This window comes from Colossoma macropomum, unplaced genomic scaffold, assembly GCF_904425465.1.
Source record: "Colossoma macropomum unplaced genomic scaffold, Colossoma_macropomum, whole genome shotgun sequence".
Taxonomy (NCBI): domain Eukaryota; kingdom Metazoa; phylum Chordata; class Actinopteri; order Characiformes; family Serrasalmidae; genus Colossoma; species Colossoma macropomum.
The window spans coordinates 24595437-24618907 of NW_023494806.1; the positions used below are offsets into that span (position 1 = coordinate 24595437).

A 23471-nucleotide genomic window follows, 5' to 3' on the forward strand; every position below is an offset into this window, starting at 1 on the left:
CAAATACTAACACATGTACAGCACCACTGATACAGGAACAGTCAAAAGCGCTCAAACAAGGGTTTTCCTTCATTTTTACTGTTTTCCACATTTTTACAAAATTTTCCACATTGTAGAATAATAATAAGTAATATGGAATTATATAGCAACCAAAACATATGAAACAAATATGCAGACTCTCGTTAATCTCTCAGGGAGCTTCATGATGAGCCACCAGGGCTTTTCTAGTGTACTTGAAGGAGATCCATATATGCTGACACCTTACTGGCTGCTGATAATTGCTTGTTCTACAGGCATTTTGAAAACAGCTTTTAATTTGAAACCTTTTGTTTTGGAAATAAATTCATTCAAAGGCAGCAACTTAAGTAGTAATATTTTTCTTGGAAAAAAAACTGTATTTAAAGCATTTAATCATCAGCCTTTATTAAAATTAAATGCCTTTTGGATGATAAAAAATATACCTTCAATCAGGTGTGTCTGAACTTTTACTGGTGCTGTGAGCATTATATGAAGGTAACATATCTTAGAGAAATGCATCTGTACTGATTCTGTCTTTCTCTGTGAATATCACCAGTTTGACATTAAGCATTCAAAATCCCAATGCAGATGCAAGCTGATGTGATCTGAAAGCCATAATTCCCAATTACTGCTTTCTTTGACGTCAGACGTAAGGAGATGCAGTTTTAAAGAAAGTATAGTTGGAGATCTTCTAGATTTATAATGATTATTCTTCAGGTCTTAATCCTTCTACCCGTCTGTATGACCATGAAACAATCAAAATGATTCTGGGAGATTAGGGTAAGTAGGTGTTATAATAATGCAGACTGTATATTTCAGATCACACCCTTCTGTAAGGCTTAATGGATGTAATTTGTTTCCCATTTTGTTCTTTTTTTACAGTGTATTGCCATGAGTTTGACCCAAACCACACCATCAATTTTTGTGTCTGAAACTGACCCAAGTTTAAAAAACAGTTAAAAAACTGACCTGAACTGGCCCACCATCACCCAGAATTAAACCCGACAGAACAGCACCAGTTAAATAACGGTGTAGCGTCATTAATAGCCACCATTAGATCGCGGACAAATAACATGCTTGTTCTATAATTAAATATAATTAAGTTTAAATCCCACTTTAATAACTATTTTCATCAAGCAATGCTTTTGAACATCATCCCGAAGTTTTTAATTCTGGACAAACTTTCTGTACTGCACTTTTCTCATGCTGTGCAGTGCTGATGTAGCTTTTTGTCTAAAATGTATTTCTTCACATAGAACACGCTGAACATGTCATGTATGAAGTTCTTTTTCCAAATGAATGAAACATTCTTTTGGCTGCATTGAAGTGTAATTTCCTACATCGTTTTACTACCTATTTCTGGTTCATCTATTTTCTCTCATCTATAGGCTTCTTGGACCAAATTCTGTCTATTCAGTTCTATTTTCGTATATACATATATATATATATATATATATATATATATATATATATATATATATATATATATACACAAAAGATGTATAAACAATAGATGTGTGTGTGTGTGTGTTTGTATAGGGCAAAACATTCAGTTAGTGTGTCCAGACATTTGACTGTGTGTTAAGTGTGCTAAACTAACAGTTCGTGTAAATGTTGCAGGCAAGCGCATCAGCACGTTCACCCAGGCTGACCTGGCCTCCCGCAACGTCCAGTATGTCCACACCAGCGAAGAAGAGAAACACTCGGACGACTTCTCTTTTATAGTGTCGGACGGGGCTAACGAGGTACACCCGCACACGCACACACACACACACACAGTCACACTAATGAGGGTCAGACGTGCTTGAATAAGCGCACACAAACTGGCCCCACAAGCTATTGAAAAAGATTAACACAGCAGAGCACTGAAGCTAACACACAATGCACAGAAAGCATAGACTGCTCAAGTAGAAAACTCCACTCATCACAAGCAAGTGCCTCTTTAGAGATAGAGAGAGAGAAGGAGAGGGAGAGGGAGAGAACAAACTAAAGCACAGTCTATAGAACACAAAATCGGCACAACCAATTAGACCTTTTGATCTCAAACGAATGAGTTCTGAATGAGTTTATACAGTCTGAGGTTCATTTAGAAGCTCATTTTCCTCATTTCCAGCACGGCTGTGCCACTGTTTATTTGTGAGGCTACATTCGTTGTTTTTATCTGTTGTTTTCTTTAATTTGCATTTAAATGGAATAACTGGTTTCTGACCGGTTTACGCATCCTGCCATCTTTATTATTATTATTATTATTAATAATAATAATAATAATAACAATTAATAATAACAATAATAATAACATGTTTTGTTTATATAGCTCCAAATCTCAAGCTTGTACCTACAGACCTTTTTTTTTAATATTTATCTCTACCAGCATCTAGTCTCATTCATTAAATACAGTTGAATGCAAAAGTTTGTACACTCCTGGTCAAATGTTTTGTTGTGAAAATGTTTACACATCCTCTACACAGAAAAAAAAACTTTTAAATTTAAGTGCACAATTTCTTTTTGTTGGAGTTAAAAATATGCCATAACCTTTGCACAGGCCACGTAATGTGTTCTGAAAATGAACAGTAGTTAACAGTAGTGCATTTAAATGTGCTGAAGTGTGTTCTCTGTAGAGGAAGTGTTAATTCATTTTCATTTAGAAATCTGTAGTATTCTGACCATGGGCATCCAAACTTTTGCACACGACTATACCGAGTGTTCTGACTGTGTAATCGCCAGTACTGTGTGAATCAGTCAGCATTAAAGGAGAACAAACAACTCACCTAATACATTAAAGAATCATTCAATACAATATTAATACACAGCTGATAGACACACAGCTGTACTTACCACTCCTCCTGTATTACAGATTTCCCAAACATTCTACTTAACCATCCGGCCAGTGGACGACTCTCTGCCTGTGCTGCAGGTGCCAGGGATGCGGGTGCAGGAGGGAGTGAGGAAAACCATCACAGAGTTTGAGCTGAAAGCCGTGGATGCGGATACAGAGGTAAACTAGGCAGCCTGAGTACAGACATGTGGATGCCATCAGGATATCAGTCATATATAGCAGGGGTTTTTAATCTTTTTACCTGAGGATCCAAGTGAGAGAATTCATACCAAATTGAGACCCAAGCAGGCAATGATTACTACGAGTTTAGGAAATAGCTCAGCATGGTTCCAGATTACGAGTGCAGCTTATCAGTGGAGGGAGAGACACTCTGCACTTACCAGAACAACATTTATATTGTGTGAGTGTTTTCCCATACGAATAACAAAACCTTCAACAACAGTGTGGCATTTAAGTCTTTGGTGGGATATTGGTGCTTGATTAATAACTTGCTGTCTCCCCTTTCCATTGTATATTTGTCCTTTCCATCATATTAGCTCTATTGTTTCACATGCTTTTATAAGTTGGAGGTGGAATTATTCATTAGATTTATACTGTACAACAGTGGTGTGTCCTGCATTTGCTTATTTATAAATTACAGACAGCTTTTTCAAAAAAAAGAGGTGGTTTTAATACACTGAGACGTTCTATCAAATTGTGTGTGCTTTTTTTGTCATTCTGAGAAAAGAAAAGAAAAACTAAGAAGAAATTGATTCACCAAGCACTTTGCAAAAAAAACGATAGTGGTCTGATGGCAGCCTGCTGATATGTCTGAAACGTTAACCCAAATGGCTTAGTATAAAATTTTCTGTGAAGCCCAGTTTAGGTCATGAAACACTGATGTACGGGCTAGTCAGCTTTGCTTTGACTGTGTTTTCTTCTTATTGTAGTTGTACAGTAAAGGTTTCTAGATGATGCACTGATTCCCTTTGTGCCGAAAGTCTGTGTAGACAGTGAGTGCGTTTACATGCACTTAATAATCAGATAACTGCAGAAAATCAGATTTTGTCAGCAATCCGATCAACATGCTTACATGCACTTGAGTAATCAGATACTGGGAAAACTAGTTTACATGAATCAGACAAAAATCTGATTTCTGCTTTGCAACCAGCCAATAAACTCACAGAAGAATGTAATGTAATGATGTAAATGTACTCAAACTGAAACTTCATGCTGCAGCTTTTTTTAAACATTGTGCCACTTTTTTAACTGAAACTATGAACATACTTTACCTAGAAGATGAAGAATATTTAAATCCTTTATTTTGTCAAGCATATTGTTAGTTTCAGCACTGCTTGAAAAGTGTTTTGCTGCCATCTCGTGGCAACGCTGCTTGCTTATTTACAGTGTCATGGTCTGTTTCACACATGCGCCGAAAGAAATCTGAGTAAGAGTTTACATGCACTGAAAACTCTGATCACTGAGCTGAAGTCCAGCTCTCTTTATTCGATGTCTTAATCAGATTTCTAGACCTTACTCGAGTCTAAGAAATTGGAGTATGCTGTTTACATGACCATTTGAATAATCAGATAACTGCAGAAATACGATTATGATCGAATTATTGTGTGCAGGTAAACACACTCACTATATCCAAAGCAGTAGGCTTAGAGATGGCTAGAAACTAGTTAAATTACATGTATATTTGCAAAGTACAAGTATATTTTAGATGAAGAATACATAAAAAGAGAAGAATAGTGCCTAACAAATTTCAGTTGCTGTGCTAATAGTTACTGGAAGTACTGAGAAGTTCTACTGAAGTAGTTTTCTATTAAAATTGTTTTAAAGAAAGGTATTTCTGCTTGAGTCATCACTTCATCTTTCACCAACATAATAATCATTTGCTTGAGTTGAGTTTAGACTACTCTACCCACCTCTGCTGTGTTCCTCAGGAGGAATGACAGTATTTCCATGCTCTTTCAACTTTACTACCTCTGCCTTTTGCTAGAGGTAGGTAAAGTAGCTTAAACTCATTATCAAGTAAAAGCACTTCAGTGAAGTGATCACACAAGTAAAAGCACCCTTCCAAACAAACAATGTGAGTGTACTGTGTAGTGAGTAAACTTTTCATGATTCTGTTCTGGTATAATAAAAACAAAGCTGAATTTGATTTGGAACTGAATTTATCTCCCTTTCTCTTTCTGTCAGGAGGACTCGGTCACTTTCACCATCGTCCAGGCTCCTCGTCACGGCACCATTGAGCGCACCAGCAACGGTCAGCATTACCGGCAGACCAACACCTTCACTATGGATGACATCTATCAGAACCGCATCAGCTACAACCACGATGGCAGCAATTCGCTCAAAGACCGCTTTACCTTCACCATTAGCGACGGCACCAACATGTTCTTCATCATAGAAGATGGAGGAAAAGAGGTGAGTGGAATGGCTTGGAAATGCACTGTAAATTCTAGATTCCGACCGATATCAGCTGGATGATAATATCTACAAATGTTAACAATTCCCAGATAACTCACTATCAGCAAAAAATGATAATTCCTTGTTTTTTTGGTTATTTTTCCTCTTGGAAGCCCAATTAGAATTACCATATACATGATAGGGGTGGGAATCTTTAGGCACCTCACGATTCTATTCGATTACGATTCAGAGGGCTGCAATGCGATTATGAAACGATTATCAATGCATCTCGATGCATCTTCATCATCTTTTTTTCTATACAGGATTTCTATTTTCCTACTGTCTGAGGACTTGGTAGTTTTATTTGTAAGTAGTGTTTGTAATGATCCATAATGAATTTACTTCCAATATCTTTTATTAATAAATCAAATGGAAGTGATGTGGCAATTGAAGTAGAAGACTCTCATTCACTGCTATTGTTTGGAGCACATGAGACGCTGCTGCCACTCATCTGCGATAAAATGCGCAGTTACGGTGAAATAAGATCCTGTGGCCGTGGACGTCCACGCAGCACAAGTTACAGCTATTCTACCCGTTTTCTTTAGTGATTTTATAACTTCGGTTTTGGTCTCGTTGTAGAGACAAGGAGGGGGGGCATCGCTGTGTCACTAAAATATCCCTGAGACGGGACGTGTGCAACGTAGCGGGAAAGCCCTGTTTCGCAACGACTAAGAACTGCAGGTCACATAGCAACGAAGCGTTATTCGCATTTATAAGCACTGCAGTTGATTCCTGGCAAGTTAAATCTGCAACTATAGACTGTCGAACACTAAACAGTTGCGAAGCTGGAGTCGCTTCTCTTTCGAATTTTCCCATTCCACCTTAAATGGTGCCGCATTTACATTCGGCGCCTCAGGGAGAATTTAAGGTGGAACGGCAAAATTCAAACAAGAAGCTGGAGAATAAGAAGCGACTTCAGCGTCGGAAAACAGTCGAAAGCTGAGAGACTTTTTACGAGAAACTGCTCTAGTTTTGAGGAAAAGTTCCCTGAGGGAAAGGGGAGGAAAGCGGCTATAGCTAAAGCTTAAAGCAGAGCGGAGTAATTCTGCATTTTCATTTATATTGTTTAGCCTTTACTAGGACATTAACACATACTGAGACATAGTGGACATTAAATGTTGTGGCTCCCAAGGTGGTTTGACTTTGTTGAAAGGAGAAAATGGCTCTTCTTATCATTTGTGTTGTGACTCCTGACCTAACCTGGCTTTAATACAGAGGGAGCCGGTCGGATTTCTCGCTCATCCAGTGGTGTTGTTTGTTATGTGCCGCCACAGACTGTCCGGGCGCTGCACTTACCCACTTCCAAGTTCCGCCCTTTGCGTTCCGTCAACATTACGTTATAAATTAAATATTTAGAAAATCGATTTTTGGCGTTTGTGAATCGATTCAGAATCGTTCACGTCTGCATCGCGATGCATCTAAGAATCGATTTTATCCCGCACCCCTAATACATGATATATAACATACATAACAGAAAACCTATCTAATTCATTCAGACTAGAGATGTGCAGTATGTCAGCGTTTTGTCATTACTGTGGTAATTTACATCACATTATGTCACAACATGCTTTTCTGAGCATATTGTGGAGACCGTTAGTACCTAAAGACTCAACTGCGTAATTAGTCCTATTTAATGGAATTTACAGTGAAACATAATAAAATTCATTGTATACATAGTTTTTTATTTTATTTATTATTTTTATTGTGGCGCTTCAGGTTCTTGTTTGTCTTTTCTAGCTTATCAAAGTCAGAAAAATGTAATATCGTGAAGCATATAATGCATTGTGAAAATGTCTTGAAGCACAATGATGTTATATTTTTACCATATCACCCACCTCTAATTCAGGCCTAACCTCTGTCATGAGAAAACCATTTTATATCACAAAAAAAAACTTTTTTTCTATGAATAGATATTTGGAAAATAAGAGATAATCAACAGAAAATGCAAAGATTTAAGGGTAGCTCAACCCCCTGTGCTAGAATATTTAAATCATTTAAGACTGAGAGTTTATGAAGTGTGGCAATTCAGAACGGACAGTCATTTCTGTCAGTTAAATGGTGTTTAACTAAATTAATATGAAATTAAAATATAAAATGTAAAATTATTGGCTGATATTATTGCCTATCAATACTTTTAGCCTCTTATTATAAGTCACAAAGTCATTAAAAGTCACAGAGCTCTCCATATCGGTCAGGCCCTAGTTGATGCAGCTTACGCAGCTTTTACTCCAGGAGGCTGTTGTGTTGTTTTCTATGGGGGGGGGTTGGAGGAAGGCCAATTTTGTGCTGGCTTAGCTTCTGAACATTTCCACTGTAATGCACTGCTTTACAGCAAGCTGTGCTGTGCTTGCAATCTTCCTGTTTAGAACATTAAAGAAATATGAATGAGCTGCAAAATTAACTTCAGGTCCTATCATTGCATTACTGTACCTGAGTGACTTTATTGTCAGTATTAAAGTGATAGTTCAGCATCTCATTTACATAATTTTCCTCTCACCCCAAAATGTAGTCAATCAATCAAGACATCCTTGGTCTAAAGTTTGCTTCTTTAGTTTTAGCTACAAGGCTAATAAAAGCTTATGTACATCACTTAGCATTGTGCTGAATTTATTTCAAACTATATAAAAGTCTGTCTGTGAATTGGTAATTGTGTGATGATTTAGGCCAGGGTTTCCCAACCTTTTAACAGCACGGCTCAAACTGCAGCCCGCGGTGCAGCTTTCACAGACCGGGGTGTGGGGGATGTGTCCATGATAATGCCATGATGCCATGATTTGCTGTTGTCGAGTAATGTTTAACTCCAAAAGCAAAGTAATTGGTCGGCTTCATAGCCTCATTATATCATGCACAGTTGTTTTGGTGCATTAGCACCCCCAGTGTTGATGAATTCATATTTTATATAGCTATGAGCATATTTTTGATTGTATCATGCTTTTTGGTATCTTCTTGTCTCTGACAAGGGCATTTTCTGGGTTTGCACATCCAGTAAAAAGTTCCTCAGTGAGAAATTCCTTTTTCACTTATGCTAGATATGTCAAGAAAGTCATTCAGAGTGGTCTGATGTGAAATGCTCAGTTCTAGAGAAACTTACCAAGTCAGAATTGTTTACAGTGATGGTGAAAGGAACCAGATGTCTGAAGTGTTTAATGCCTCAAAAAACTCCCTCTTACAAAGTTATTACATGAAATGGTTATGAATACGCTACCTAATGTCTGTGACATTGTTTTACGATAGATTTTGGCTTAAAATCCATTCATGGTAGAAAGGTACATGAAGCGTGCTATAAGGCATAATAGTCCCCAAAGAATATTTATTTTGTCAGATTTACCCCTATTTTATCATTATCAACATTACATAACACCTCAGAAGACTCGTGTGGGTTCACTGATGGTTTGGGATCTTAAATAAAATGCCTATATTTGTGTTGTAGACATTGTAAGTCCTGGTTTCTACCGCTTCCACTGTAAAGAAATCTGCTAAAGAGTCAGTAAGTTTCTCTACAACGAACCATTTCACATCAAACCTGTCTGAATGACTTTGTTTACATCTCAGTAATTGAAAATTTGGAAAGATTATTGGAAATTATCTTTAAGCCTTATGTGTAAAATGCTAGTTTTATCATTAACAGTAATGAAAAAGTAGATTTCAATAGTCAAGCCACTGATTTCTGAATACTGCCGCATTGTCTCAAATGAGCTACATCCCAGTACCAGTCTGTGGCCCGGTGGTTGGCAACACCTGATTTTAGCATACAGTTTGCACAATGCTAATTGGTGGGCTTTGTTAGCTTCATTGTTACATTAGCTTAGTAGAAAAGTTGACTTTGGACATTAAACCTATCTTGGCTGATTGGCTATGTTTTAGGGTAAGGGGAAAACCATGTAAATAATCACCTTAATAAAACAGACAGATCCCTGTATCTCTCTTTCTCCCTTACCCTCTACCACACTCTGTCATCTCATGCTCGTCCCTCAGCAGTAGCTTTCTTCTCTTCCGGCCGTGTCAGCATGTTGTCAGAAATATGATGAGTAAACATCATCTAGGTGGGCTGTAGGGAGGAAATTGCTTCACCTTGTCATACCCTGAATATATGACAGTACTGCTGCGAGCACACTAAATCTCTTTGGACAGTTTGGACTCCATCGCTTAGACGATGCAGGGACAGAACGTCTGAAACTTTTGGATTATCTTTAGCCGGGGGCTATCACAGATCATGAATGGGATCAGTGAATGAAGGTTTCATTTTAGCAGCCTTATTATATAGAGCAGTGTGCAAACTGTCCTTTCAAAATTTGTAAATGGTGCTCTGTTGCTAAAGTGTCCTGGTTCGGGTGTTGTTGTTCCAGGTGGTCACTGCAGCACCTCAGAAGTTTAAGATTGACATAATGCCCGTTGATGATGGAACGCCTCGCATTGTCACTAACCTGGGCCTGCAGTGGTTGGAATACATGGACAACAAGGTGACCAAACAAGTGCTTTTTAATCACATGCTATCCATGATGTCTCAAAACACACATCCTTCTTAGTGGTATTCCTATTGAAACATAGTCATGTTATGCCTTGCTGAATAGTGCTGCTTTGCTGCCCCCATCTGGCCATATCTGGATTTGACCACAATGAATGGGCTGATATATTACTGGTTTTACTATGTGTCAGGGGGTGCAGATCGACCTTTTACAGTAGTATAGTATACTGTATCATTAGTGGCCCTAGTAGAGTGATTAATTAATTACAGTGCTTAATTAATTAGACAATAAATATATATTATATATTATACACTATAAATAACTGAATAATGGGCCTGTAGTTAGTGGTTTAATCATTGTGGTATAATTTCATGTGGATTTCATGTATCTAAATCTGTGCTCCAGGCCACAAACCTGATCACCAAGAAGGAGCTCCTCACCATCGACCCAGATACAGACGACGGTCAGCTAACTTACGAGATCACAGCCAAACCCAAACATGGCTACCTGGAGAGCAAGCTCAAACCAGGAACCCCCATTACCTCTTTCACACAAGGTACCACTAGAATCTGTTCATGCCTCAATCCTTTATGCAATGAGGTGGCCTCTCTCCCTAATATAGCCAGTTTAAAAGGGTTTTCTGTTAACTTATTTCTCAGTCCAACATAGCATATGTTGTCAGTGGATATTATAGTTAGGAAAAAAAGGAAACATGCCACCACATTTTGGGGTAAATCTGCACAATTAAATGGGTACGAATTCACTGTCAGATGCCTGAGATATTGTTTTACAATTGTTTTGAGAAAAGCTTTTGGCCTAAAAGGTCTGTTTAAAAGACATTAATTGCAGAGAGGTACATGCAGGGCGTTGTAAGGCAGAATAGTGTCCAAAGAAAACACACTTTCTCACATTAATCACTGTTTACCAGCATTTATAAACCCAGAAGACACGTGTAGATTCAATGATCATTTTGAGTAGTAAATAAAATGACTATGAGTCGTAGACATTGTGACCCCGGGTTCCTATCATCACCACTGTAAGGAAATCAGAGACTGCAATTTAACTACAATGCACCATTTCCCATTAAACCACTCTGAATGACTTTGTTTACATCACAGCATTTGAATGATGTTGATTTGAAATGATTGGAAAAATTATTGACGTTCCTTTAAAGAGCTGGTAGGTGGTCTTATTTGTAATCAATATTTGGTCCCACCTAATTTGTATAGTCCCTTGTAGATGCTCGAAATATTAAAAAAATTACCTAGTTGAAACTCAATTAATTGTCAACAGCATTAGGATTAGAACCAAGTTAGGCATGGGACTATGTTTAGGTTAAAGTTACCGTTAGAGTGAGTCCTCCATTTAGGGTTAAGTAAAAGAGTTGTTAGTAGATATTACGTTGGATTTAAGTTAACGACAGTGGACCATCCAAATATAGTGTTGTCGAAAATTCTTAATAAAACTGCATAAATTCTTTCCTACAGCTGATATAAACCTTGGCCTTATCCGATACGTTCTGAACGAGGACAAAGTCCAGGAAACCATGGACAACTTTAAGTTTCTGGTGAAGGACAGCAAGCCCAACATCGTCAGCGACAACGTCTTCCACATTCAGTGGTCTCTCATCAGCTTTGAGCACAGCAGGTGAGCTTTTCTCTAACTTCTCTAACATCGCTCTAGATTGTACATCCATTGTACACATACATTGTTTCAAACCTTGTCTGTTTTAGGCATTATGCAGTGTTCACTGGCTGTTTAATGCTGATTTCAGAGATCTGTCTCCTGCAGATGCTTCTGAAGACCTTGATTAACTTAATCAGACTTAATTCATGGTACATTGGTTAATAGTAATTGGATTTCTTGCAATCACTGTTACATGTAGTTTCAGCCTAAACATGTCAAATGATTCCATAAACATTTATAGTGATTAATGTATTATTTATTATAGCTGTTAATAATGTGTGATTGGTTATGTGTGCAGCTATAATGTGAGTGAGAAGGCAGGCACTGTGGCGGTTACAGTGAAGAGGACAGGGAATCTAAACCAGTATGCCATCGTGCTGTGTCGGACAGAGCAGGGCACGGCCACCTCTACCTCCACTGTGGGCTCTCGCCCTGGACAGCATGACTATGTGGAGCATGCAGGACAGGTACTGAGACATAGCAGAGGACTGTACTGGTCATAATACTCATAAAAGTCTCTCTAATCTCTAAATACTGCTCTGATTCTGCAGGTTCAGTTTGATGAGCGTGAGGACACTAAAGTGTGCACCATCGTCATCAACGATGACCAGGTCTTTGAGAACATTGAGAGTTTCACTGTGGAGCTCAGTATGCCTGTGTATGCTCTGCTGGGTCAGGTGACCCGTGCCAAGGTCAACATTAATGACACAGAGGACGAGCCCACGCTGCAGTTCGACAAGAAAACCTACCACGTCAACGAAAGCACAGGCTTTATCTTCGCTCCCATTGAGAGGAAAGGTTGGTGTTCTTTCATTAGAGGAAAGAAATATTCTGAAGAAGATCTAATTTGAATCTTTTTTACTTCTCTTGGACATGGTTAAATCCTGTTTGAAATCAGTGCGAGACTTAAGCAGCTGGATTTTCTCACTTTGATCAAAATATTATCTCACAGATGACTTACCTCTTTAGTGCCTGACTCAACTCACTTAAAAAATATTCAGATAACGAAAGTGTAAGATCTCATTTTCTTATATAGTTGTATGCTGTATCATAGAACTCTTTCTGCAGTCTGTTAGTGTGGAGGGAGACTTAATCAGCAGATTTTCTTACAAAAACATTCTTATGTTAATCTCTTCTTACCTCCTTGGGGGATTTAGGAGAAAAAAAATCAGAAATTACTGACGCTTTATTAATACAATACTGAGGGTTGCTTTATTTGTATTGAGGCAATCTTAAGAAAGGCATTTTTCCTTTGTGTAAAAAAATATGAAAAAATGTTTATTGTGCATTTAATACATTTCACTCAATTTGCCAATAAGTAAGACAACACATTTATTTACATCTAGTTTAACCAAACTAAGTTTTTTCCCCCAAAACACAGTAGCTCAAAGTAAGCATCAATATGTTGTACACTAATGCTGCTGACCATTTGTCAAAATGTTTATTGATAATAAAAAATACTACTCTCCATTATGTCTGAAAATTTTTTTAATTTTTACAAAGTTAGTGTCACAATGTTCAATGTTGCTTTCAAGCTTCATCTCAAAAGCTCTCACTGTACTACCACACAACAAGGCGGTAACCTGAATGTTTCCTTCTGCCTCTCAGGGGACACCAGCAGCACAGTCTCAGCTCTCTGCTATACTGTTCCTCGGTCAGCACGGGGCAGCAGCCTGCATGCTCTGGAGTCTGGTTCTGACTATAAGAGCCGAGGCATGAGCGGAGAGAACAGGGTGATTTTTGGCCCGGGGGTCAGTATGTCCACCTGTGACGTGAAGCTGATTGACGACAGCGAGTATGAGCTGTCCGAGGAGTTCGAGCTAGTGCTGTCGGATGCCTCGGACAATGCGCGAATGGGAGACATAACGGTGGCTAAAGTCATCATCAGTGGCCCCAACGACGCCTCTACTGTGTTCCTTGGCAACGGGTCCTTTACATTCAGTGAGGACGCAGGTGTGTGGTTTTGAAGGATTTTTGCTTTTTCTTGAAGAGTCTGAACATGACAGGCAATTGAAATGAATATCACAGCTCAAAGCTGTGGTCTTGTTCCTGGTGTTATGGAAATTAAGGATTTCTGTATTCATAGTGGTTTAAACCATTTATGAATGTAAATAATTTAAAGAAACAATACAAAACACACTGTTTTATAACTTGTAATCAAATGTTTGTGTTGATGTGTTTAAATGTTTCCTCTGCAGGCACCATTGAGATCCCTGTGTTGCGGCAGGGCAGTGACCTCTCCTCTGTGACCTCAGTGTGGTGTGCCACTCGCCCTGCTGACCAGGACTCAGCCACGCCTGGAGTGGACTACATCCCCAGCTCCAAGAAAGTAGAGTTTAAGCCTGGCAAGACTGAAGAGGTATGATGTAAACTTGAAAATGTCTGTATGATAAATATGATGAACTCCATCTTGGTTGCATAAGGAGTAATGAGTTCTAAAAGACATGCACCAGTACTATCTGAATGCTATTGTAGTAAAGATTAAAAGGGCAAAAGACAGCTGAGAAAAATTTATTAAATGAATGGTTTGGAAAAAGTTCAATTTACAGTTTTCTCTTTACCCCAGATGTAGCTGATCAGCCAAGACATGTTTGGAGCCTAATTTTTGCTTCTTTAGTTTAGTGCTGTTGCTACAAGGCTAACAATGTTAACAGGAAGTCCATTAAAAGTCAACAGTCATCCAAATCGTTTCTGTAAATAGATCTATAAAACGTCTCTCAACACGCTCAAACCCCATCCAGGTCTTCATTAAGGATGCACAAACTTGCAGTGCCTCACTGTGTCTTACTGTGATGTAACATTTAACAAAACCTCACTGTGTTGTTAAATTACATTCATGAACCGCGTTGCTGAATATGGTCACCACAGATTACATTCATGAACATAATCTAGAGGTCATGCCTGTGTGACAGGCGTGCACATGAACTGGAGTGCAAGGGACGCTGAATTAAGCACATCACCTGTCATCTAAATGGCTGCCTGTTGAGTTCAGCTACATGGTGATATGGTGATATTAACCACATCAACAAGTCTTTGCGACCATAATCAAGATATGGATGAGGTTTGAGCAGGTTGAGAGAAGTTTTAGGTATATATTTACAGAAAGTTTTGGGTGACGACTATTATTAGCAACATTATCCTCCAGTTTTATTCAACATTTGGACACCAAACACATATTGGCTGATCGACTACGTGTAGTGTAAGTGGAAAACTGTGTACATTTTATTTTTTGCCAGACCATTCCTTTAAGATTAAATGAACATAAAGCATTAACAGTAAGGTTAGCTGTTTGTACAGTCCTTGATTTTGTTACCACAGTACAGCTCCTATAGCTAACTAACATCCATTGTTATTAAAATAAAATAGCTAACATTACAGCCTTGGAGTACCTAAATGTTCAGAGGGCTTCTTCACATATTTGGACTGATGGAAAATCAGTTTACTAAAACAGTGTCTCTCGTCTTCTCTAGACTTGTAGTTTGACCATAATGGATGACATCCAGAACCCCACCATCGAAGGGAAGGAGTCCTTCATTGTCTTCCTCAGCTCTCCCAATGGCGCTGTTCTCACAGAGCCATATGAAGCTTCGGTGTATATCACTGATACCACCCAAGACAGTATGTGCCATTAATGGTCGTTTACATTCCTTTGTTTTCTAAATGTGTCTTAGACATTGAAAAGGTTCTAGTGAAGTAAACCTTAAACCTGTGCTGCTCTCTTCAGTCCCCAGTATGCAGTTTGAGAAGGCTGCGTATACAGTGAAGGAGAAAGATGGAGTGCTGAACATTCCCATCGTCAGGACTGGAGATCTCACCTACAAATCTTCTGTTCGCTGTTTCACACGCACCATGTCCGCCATGGTGATGGATGACTTTGAGGAAAGGAGGAACGCAGACGTCTCTCGGATAGTGTTCCACAAAGGAGAAAAGGTGTTGCTTTGTTCTCAGGGCTTTCATCTGGTCACATCTAGTAATCGTTCATTAGTCGAGGCTTCAATAATTTTGCATTATAAACTTGAAAGGAGTAATAAAATTGTACCTATGACCTTGGTTTGAGTGTTAAACTGTGGAGGAACATTGTAGTATCCGGAAAATGCTATGTATCATGCCAGCTTCTTTTTTTGTCTGCAGGTGAAGAACTGCACTGTCTATATCAATGATGACTCGGTATTCGAGCCTGAAGAAGAGTTCCAGGTACACTTGGGCACACCGCAGGGGGATCACTGGAGCGGAGCCATGATTGGGGTCAATGACATCGTCACTGTGACCATCACTAATGATGAGGATGGTAAGATTTTTGATTACAGATAATCAGATGATTGTGTGATATGATGATATTGTTACAATCAGCTTTCTAAGCATATCATGAACATCATCAGTACTTAAACCGCTCTGACCTGCACATTTTATTCTGTCAGCTGAAATGAAATCAACTTGGATATTTTTGATTTAAATAATAAATAAAATGTTTTTACCAGAACTCTTTTACCAGATTAACTAGGACACATCTGGGCCGCCACATGTGAATTGTTGTAACTCTGTGTTGAGATGCTAATGAGTAATGAGAGGTGAAAGGGGAGACGTGAGACACCCCTACTATGAAAACTATTCACACCTCTTCACAAAGACATGAGATAAAACGTCCAGCACAACTGCAACTATCTGCATATCAAGTAATCATGTACTGCGACAATTAAAATTTAAACACAATAAAAACACTTATCCCCCATCACCCACCGCGATGCTAGTCAGCACAGGCGTCTGTTAGCTGACGTAACAGATATGGCGGTTTGCGCTTTCCTCCGAGCGCGTTCAGCTGTCCAATGACGTCGCGTGAGCGGCAGTTCGAAAAGATGCGGTGACTGGTTTCACCAGTCTCGGAGGAAGCCTGTGTTAGCCTTCACCCTCCTAGCGTTGGTAGTGTCGTGTGACTGGGGGAGCCCTAACTAGCGGGTGGAATTGGAAACGACTAAATTGGTGAGAAAATTGGGTAAAAATAAAAAAAAAACCAACATATTTCTACTTGCTGAGGAACCTCCAAGAAATGGCATTTTATGGCATGAGAATGAGTTAACAGGGGCTCCCACATGGCATAGCTGTCTAAGGTTTCATGGTATTTCATGATATGATCTGTGGATATGTACTGTGGAAATGCCTTCAAGTATTGTAATATATTTAAACCTGACCCAGTGAATCCAAATTAAGAATTTGTGGCCACAATAATAGAAATGTGTTTTTATAGATGTATACTTTTTATTTACAATTAACAGGCATGCTTCAGTACCAAAAACCTATACTGTGGAAAAGAAAGTGTTTAATAAAAACTTTACGTTAATACAAATATCGCTGTTGTAGTGGTTGTGGTGGTCCCCCGTGCCAATCATTAGGTGTTTTTTATAGGCACCATCTATTACTGCAGTGGTAGCCTTTCGGTGTAGTGGCAGCTAACTTAACACTTTATTTTATTTAAGACCTTATTTCATAGAGTGATATCAGCTTCAGCCAATGAAACAACATTTGTGACACAAGATGGACTAGCTTGGCAGACCACCACAGTTACATTAGCTATCAGGTATTTATATTTAACAAATCTGATTTGTCTGATTAGTTCCATCTCTGAGCAAACAGGTTTGTTAAAAAGAAAAAAAAGAACGCTAAAAAATCTCCGAAGCAAGTAGCTACTCTGCTTTGTCAGTGGCCAAAATGTGGCCAAAACAGGGCTTCATTAAAAAACTCATTCATTCAAGGACTAAGCTGAATGTATACTGAAGTGAAATAAAGTTTGTAGAAGGCCAGCTAGCACTGTGGAAAAGAGACAGTACTAACTGGTTCCTATCATTAAACGTTTTTGTGCTATTAGCCACATTAGCATCATTTGGTAAGCTATTAATTTATATATTATAACTTTGAAGCTGATGGCAGATGTCTGAGTCCACAGTGATTAAGACCAGGATGCATCATTGAAGAATGTTTTGGTGCAACTCTCTCTCACCACAGTTCTGTCATTACTCATTTCACAGCTCCAACCATTGAGTTTGAACAAGCTTCTTACCAAGTGCGGGAGCCTTCTGGTCCAGATGGCATCGAGGTTCTGAACATCAAAGTGATCCGTAAAGGAGACCTGGACCGCACCTCCAAGATCCGCTGCAGCACAAGGGACGGATCAGCTCAGTCCGGCGTGGACTACAACCCTAAGAGTCGGGTGCTCAAGTTCAGCCCTGGTTAGTCAAACATCTACATTTCTGATGCCAAGGTACTTTCTTCAGTACCCTCTTCTGTGGATTCCAACTGAAAATGGTTTTATTTTGCTTGCTTCTTAGGTATGGACCACATTCTCTTTAAGGTGGAGATCTTATCCAATGAGGAGCGAGAGTGGCATGAGTCTTTCTCATTGGTTCTTGGCCCTGATGACCCAGTGGAAGCTGTGCTTGGAGAAGTTACCATGGCGACAGTTACTATCCTGGACCAGGAAGCTGCAGGAAGTCTCATCCTTCCTGCTCCTCCTATTGTAAGATCTGGGTTTTCTTTAGAATATAACAGTGCAAATTGGAATCATTGTACTAGGCTTTCTGATTTCTGACAAATGTCAATTTGAAATCCATCAAATCTAAACATCTGCCCAAGCCAATATTTTTTAAGCAATTACCGATACTAATGATTCTGATATCATAACTAGAATTAACCTAAAGAAGCTGTAGTTGTTGTCAATAATAACAAAGTATTATATTGCAATTTTATATGAAGGGCTGTCAAATGAGAAAAATAAATTGATTAATCATATTAATTTGTGTAATTAATCACAATTGCCTGTATTCTGCGCTCTCTTTTCAGGTGGTATCACTCTCAGACTATGACTACGTGCAGGAGGTCACAAAGGAGGGCAGTAAGAAGTCTCCATCTCCAGGCTATCCTCTGGTCTGTGTCACTCCATGTGATCCCCACTACCCTAAGTACTCATCAATGAGAGAGCGCTGTGAGGAGGCTGGCATCAACCAGACTTCCATCCACTTCAGTTGGGAGGTGGCGGCCCCCACAGACACCAGTGGGGCCAGGTCTCCCTTTGAGACGGTTACAGACAACACGCCCTACACAACCGTCAACCACATGGTTAGCCTTTTATTTTAGTTGCAATCAATTTTTGGCTGATTTCACATATAAAAGGAGTGGTTCCTCAAAAATGTACACAATTTACATGATTTTTTTCTTATCCTAAATATAGTCATTCAGCCTTGACGTTTGTTGTCCAAAGTTATTTATTTTTTAAAGGAGCTAATGTAGCTAATAAGCAATGGAAGCTTAGACCGACCATTTAGCAGACTTCAAATCATCACCCTTCTTGCCTCAAACCTTTTCGAGTTGTTAAGTAATTTCAAAAAGACTTGATTATGGTTGCACAGCTAAAAACATAATAGCCATCGTAAATCACATTTGACTGTTTTTGTAAATTGTGTAATTAAAATGTTTTCCCACACTACTTTATTAAAGGCGAAGAATTGCAAATTAGCTTTCAAAAACTAAAGTGAATTTAACTCATTCTCTAGATACTGTTAATTATAATTACAATTACAGTATTTGGAGTGCAAACTGTAGAGACTGTAAAATCTCAAAATAATGCACAAGATACTTGTATAGATTTGTATTTTACATGATAATCTTAACATGGTAATTTGCTGTGCAGGTGCTGGACAGTATCTACTTCAGCCGAAGGTTCCATGTGCGCTGTGTGGCTCAGGCGCGGGATAAGGCAGGGCACCTGGGTACCCCACTGAGGAGCAACATTGCCACCATCAGCACGGAGGGCTCCATATGCCACACACCAGTGACCACTGGAACTGCCCGCGGCTTCCAGGCCCAGTCCTTCATTGCCACACTAAAATACCTGGACGTCAAACATAAAGAGCATCCCAACAGGTTAGTAGTGTAGTGGTCACCCAGACACTGATTTCTTTAGTTTTTCCTTTCAATATAATGCAAAAGAGCTTGATGATGCAAAATGCATTATTGGTTTACAGTTGAAAATGCATCATGAAAATATATATTATTGGCTTTTTCATGTCAAAACCAGGACATAAATTATTAATTGTTTCAAGGTCAATTCAAGGTCAATTTTCTTAATAGCTATCGCAGCTGGACCCAGTTATACCCTATTTAAAAAACCTGCTAGTAATAGGCAGCTACTTGAATAAGTAGTTTATTTTTGTAATGATGTATCTAATGTGCCCGGTAGGATCCACATCTCAGTTCAGATCCCTCATCAGGATGGCATGCTTCCCCTGGTGTCCACTATGCCCCTGCACAACCTGCACTTCCTGCTCTCCGAGTCCATTTACCGCCAGCAGCACATCTGCTCCAATCTGGTCACCCTTAAAGACTTACAGGGTATCTCTGGTGAGTGGTGCTCCCTGCTAGAACAGAGCCAGGACAGCTTACAACCTGGATCCTGTAATCTTGCAATAATTTCTAACAAATGTAAGAATATAAGAAAGATGAAGGATCGTAAGTTCAAATTTGACTGACTTTTGATTAAATGTTTAGTGAACGTTAAGTGAATGTTCATGCCTTTCGTTCTCTCTAGAAACGGGTTTCCTGGATGATGTGTCCTATGACAGCATATCCCTGGGCCCTGGATATGATCGACCCTATCAGTTCAACCCCAATGTCCGGGAGACCAAAACCATCCAACTGTACAAGCACCTCAACCTGAAGAGCTGCATCTGGACCTTTGATGCCTACTATGACATGACTGAGCTCATTGATGTGTGTGGGGGATCAGTCACTGCTGACTTCCAGGTTAGGCCCATGCTTACATATGAAACAATAGTCAAATTAGCCTCTTGATGAAGCGTGCATGTTTTTTTCACTGTGTGGCCCACATTAAAAGGATAGTTCCAAACAAGACATCTATTCTAGTTCTTCTGTTTCTATGTTTTTAGCTTTGTAATACTTTTGTATAGATAACAGTATGTCATACAGTGTCAGAAACCACATAATCAAGTCTATTTGATTAGGTTCATTAACAGTTGGTTAATTGGTCATTTGAGGCAAATCGGTGATAATATAAGCATAAAATTTGCATGATGTTAATTGCTGTAAATTTCCATTGCTTGTTAGCTACATTAGCCTCATAATGGCAAGCAAAACTGGGTAAATTTGTCTTTCCTCTGAGCTGTCCCATTCAGCTCCTAATAATTCCAAAAACATATTTACTAAAATATTAGATAAAATGTAGTTAACAGTTGTTGGTCGGGTACAAGTTTACTTTTTAGCTACATTAGTCTTGTGGCTCCAGTTTCAGACTCCAAATATGTTATGGCTTATCGAGTATATTTGAGGTTAATTTGATTTTTCGCAGAACTATCGCTGTTAAGGATGTGAATTTAAATGGAGTTGTATGAGTCAATTCAGCCAATTGGACACATTCTGACTGTGGGATGCTCACGCTAAGGCATGTATATCAGGCATACAGTCATGTGCAAAAATGTGGGCACCCCTGGTCAAATTACATGATTTGTTGATGTTCTAAGTGAAAAAAAATAAATTAACAGATCCTCTACAGAGAGCACACTTCTGCACATTTTAATGCATAGTTACTGTTTATTTGGTGAAGTTATGGTGTGTTTCATATGTTATTATTTTTTTACAATATGTTAAACTTCAAACGATGTGAAATGTTTGAATGAAATTCAAATTGAATGATGAAATGTTTGTTCTCTATAGAGCATGTTCACTTACAAAATCAACAAAACATGCAAATTGACAGTGTTCTTCAAACATATTGGCCTAGGATTTGTGTGTCTGTCTGAAAGAGCACATGATTTGCAACCAATTTGACTGGCATTTTATACAAGAAACCAAGTTTAACCAAGACTGTATATGCTGAGGCTGATTTGCTTATGGTCAGTTCAGCTGGATGTAAACATACATTTGTTTATGTTTATGTTTCCTTGTGTTACAGGTCAGAGACTCAGCCCAGTCCTTCCTGACAGTGCAGGTGCCTCTCTATGTGTCATACATCTATGTGACGGCCCCTCGAGGCTGGGCCTCTCTCGAACACCACACAGAGATGGAGTTCTCCTTCTTTTATGACACTGTGCTGTGGAGGACAGGTACGTGCACCTCACAGCAGTTCAGAGAAAACTAGCAATCTGTAACCACCTCTGAATCTCAGACTTTTTATTTGCTAACTAAAAGATGTGCAGGGAGTTTTTCTTGGTGCAGGTGTCAACATAATTTCCAATAAAATAAACAATATATGCACCACACTATATACAACTATAAATAAAATAAAAGACAGAAAAGAAAGTTATGTTTATTTCAACACTACCAAAGCCTACAAAATCTTATCATCTAAGCTATAATCTTTCTGTATATAATTAAAACAACTGAAATCACCCTGTGCTGTTTTTTATTTGTGTGATATTCTCTTCTGGTAGATGTTGATTATTCTGTGTTTATTTGTTCATTGCAGGTATCCAGACAGACAGTGTGCTGTCAGCCAGACTCCAGATAATCCGAATCTTCATCAGGGAGGATGGAAGACTAGTGATTGAGTTTAAGACACATGCTAAATTCAGAGGTACGTTTCCATGACCACTTGTTGCAATTATAGGACAGCCAGAATGCAGTCAATGCATTGATATTTTTTTATTTAAAAATAATACTTAGAGAAATCTAAATCTTTCAGTTTCACTTTAAAAGAAATCAAAGACATCTTTTTAAACAGACATCTTTTTTAAATTATTAGTTTATATATATTTAGCTTATTACTATCTCAATTGATGTCTTGGGCCTGAACAGATCAAAACATAATCCTTGTTAATATCTAAGGTCTGAATACTTAATTGTTTTTTTACAAAAGGCATGAACTCCAGTTTGAACTAACTTGGTAGGATGGTGCACATAGGAGAAAGATGAACCCAAAAACAAATCTCACATATCCCTGTGGATGCAGTGAAAGGGCAGTAATTCAGTCCAGTTTCTGATCTGTTTGTTTGTGGGTACCTGACACTAATCAATCTCAAATATATTCAGTTCACAATACAATGAGTTTACTTATAAATTCTGCCAAGTTACCTGTCACGATAAAAGAAGAACCTTTTGTCTCACTGAATAATAATAATAATTATTATTTTTGCATAATAATTTTTGTGCATCACAGAGAATTTCTGTGACATGGCAAAACTCCCATCTGACTGTAATAATTTGTTGCCTGTACATATTGTACTAAAGGAATCCTGTGTTCTGCAGGTCAGTTTGTTCCTGAACATCACACTCTGCCTGGGCACAAGTCCCACTTGATGGCCCCGGACCATCTGGGGGGCATGGACTTTGACCTGCAGCTGGTGTGGAGCGCACAGACATTTGACTCCCCCTACCAGCTGTGGAGGGCCACAAGCTCTTACAGCAGGTAGGCACTGCAGGTCCAGTTATATTAGGTCATACAGGTATGTCCAGCTGATGCGGATGATGATGATGTATTTCTCTTGTGCTCTAGAAAAGACTACTCTGGAGAATACACAGTGTTCCTGATTCCCTGCACAGTGCAGCCCACTCAGCCGTGGATCGATCCTGGAGACAAGCCCCTCTCCTGCACAGCCCACGCCCCTGAAAAGTAGGTTACAGTCATGATGTGGTGGAGACTGTATGATGGTGAATACATAGTCATTGATGATGGAAAGTGCTTTAATACAGCAAAGATCTAACACATTTAACCCTAGTAAGTCTAGAGTCATTGTTGCTGTTTTGCTATACATTCAGATTACAAATACATAATGATTAATAATTAATAATTATTAATATATGGCACATAATTGCATAATGAATTACATTTACATTAAATTTACATTTTATATCAACAGATTAGATTCTGCCTTTTTTCATTGAATTCAATGTCAGTGACAAAAACATGACGGCTGTTGTTGATGGTCGACTGCACACAATAACTTTTCATCAAATCCAATTGATTGAAAGTTTAGAATCTGCACTTCAGACAAAGTTTCTCCACTTCTTTC

The 23471-nt window shown here is 38.8% G+C and overlaps 1 protein-coding gene across 1 annotated transcript in view; it reads left to right on the top strand.

Annotated features, from left to right (window-relative positions):
• Nucleotides 1–23471, top strand: part of fras1 (Fraser extracellular matrix complex subunit 1) — a 206622-nt gene that overhangs the window by 177144 nt on the left and 6007 nt on the right. Inside the window, 23 exon segments of the mRNA XM_036598414.1 lie at nucleotides 1639–1763; nucleotides 2873–3013; nucleotides 5039–5266; nucleotides 9655–9768; nucleotides 10180–10330; nucleotides 11262–11421; nucleotides 11759–11927; nucleotides 12012–12258; nucleotides 13069–13413; nucleotides 13659–13819; nucleotides 14931–15078; nucleotides 15185–15390; nucleotides 15592–15748; nucleotides 17481–17681; nucleotides 17781–17968; nucleotides 18292–18567; nucleotides 19139–19371; nucleotides 19688–19848; nucleotides 20036–20250; nucleotides 21416–21566; nucleotides 21929–22036; nucleotides 22708–22867; nucleotides 22955–23071. Coding sequence (XP_036454307.1) covers nucleotides 1639–1763; nucleotides 2873–3013; nucleotides 5039–5266; nucleotides 9655–9768; nucleotides 10180–10330; nucleotides 11262–11421; nucleotides 11759–11927; nucleotides 12012–12258; nucleotides 13069–13413; nucleotides 13659–13819; nucleotides 14931–15078; nucleotides 15185–15390; nucleotides 15592–15748; nucleotides 17481–17681; nucleotides 17781–17968; nucleotides 18292–18567; nucleotides 19139–19371; nucleotides 19688–19848; nucleotides 20036–20250; nucleotides 21416–21566; nucleotides 21929–22036; nucleotides 22708–22867; nucleotides 22955–23071 — 4162 coding nt within the window.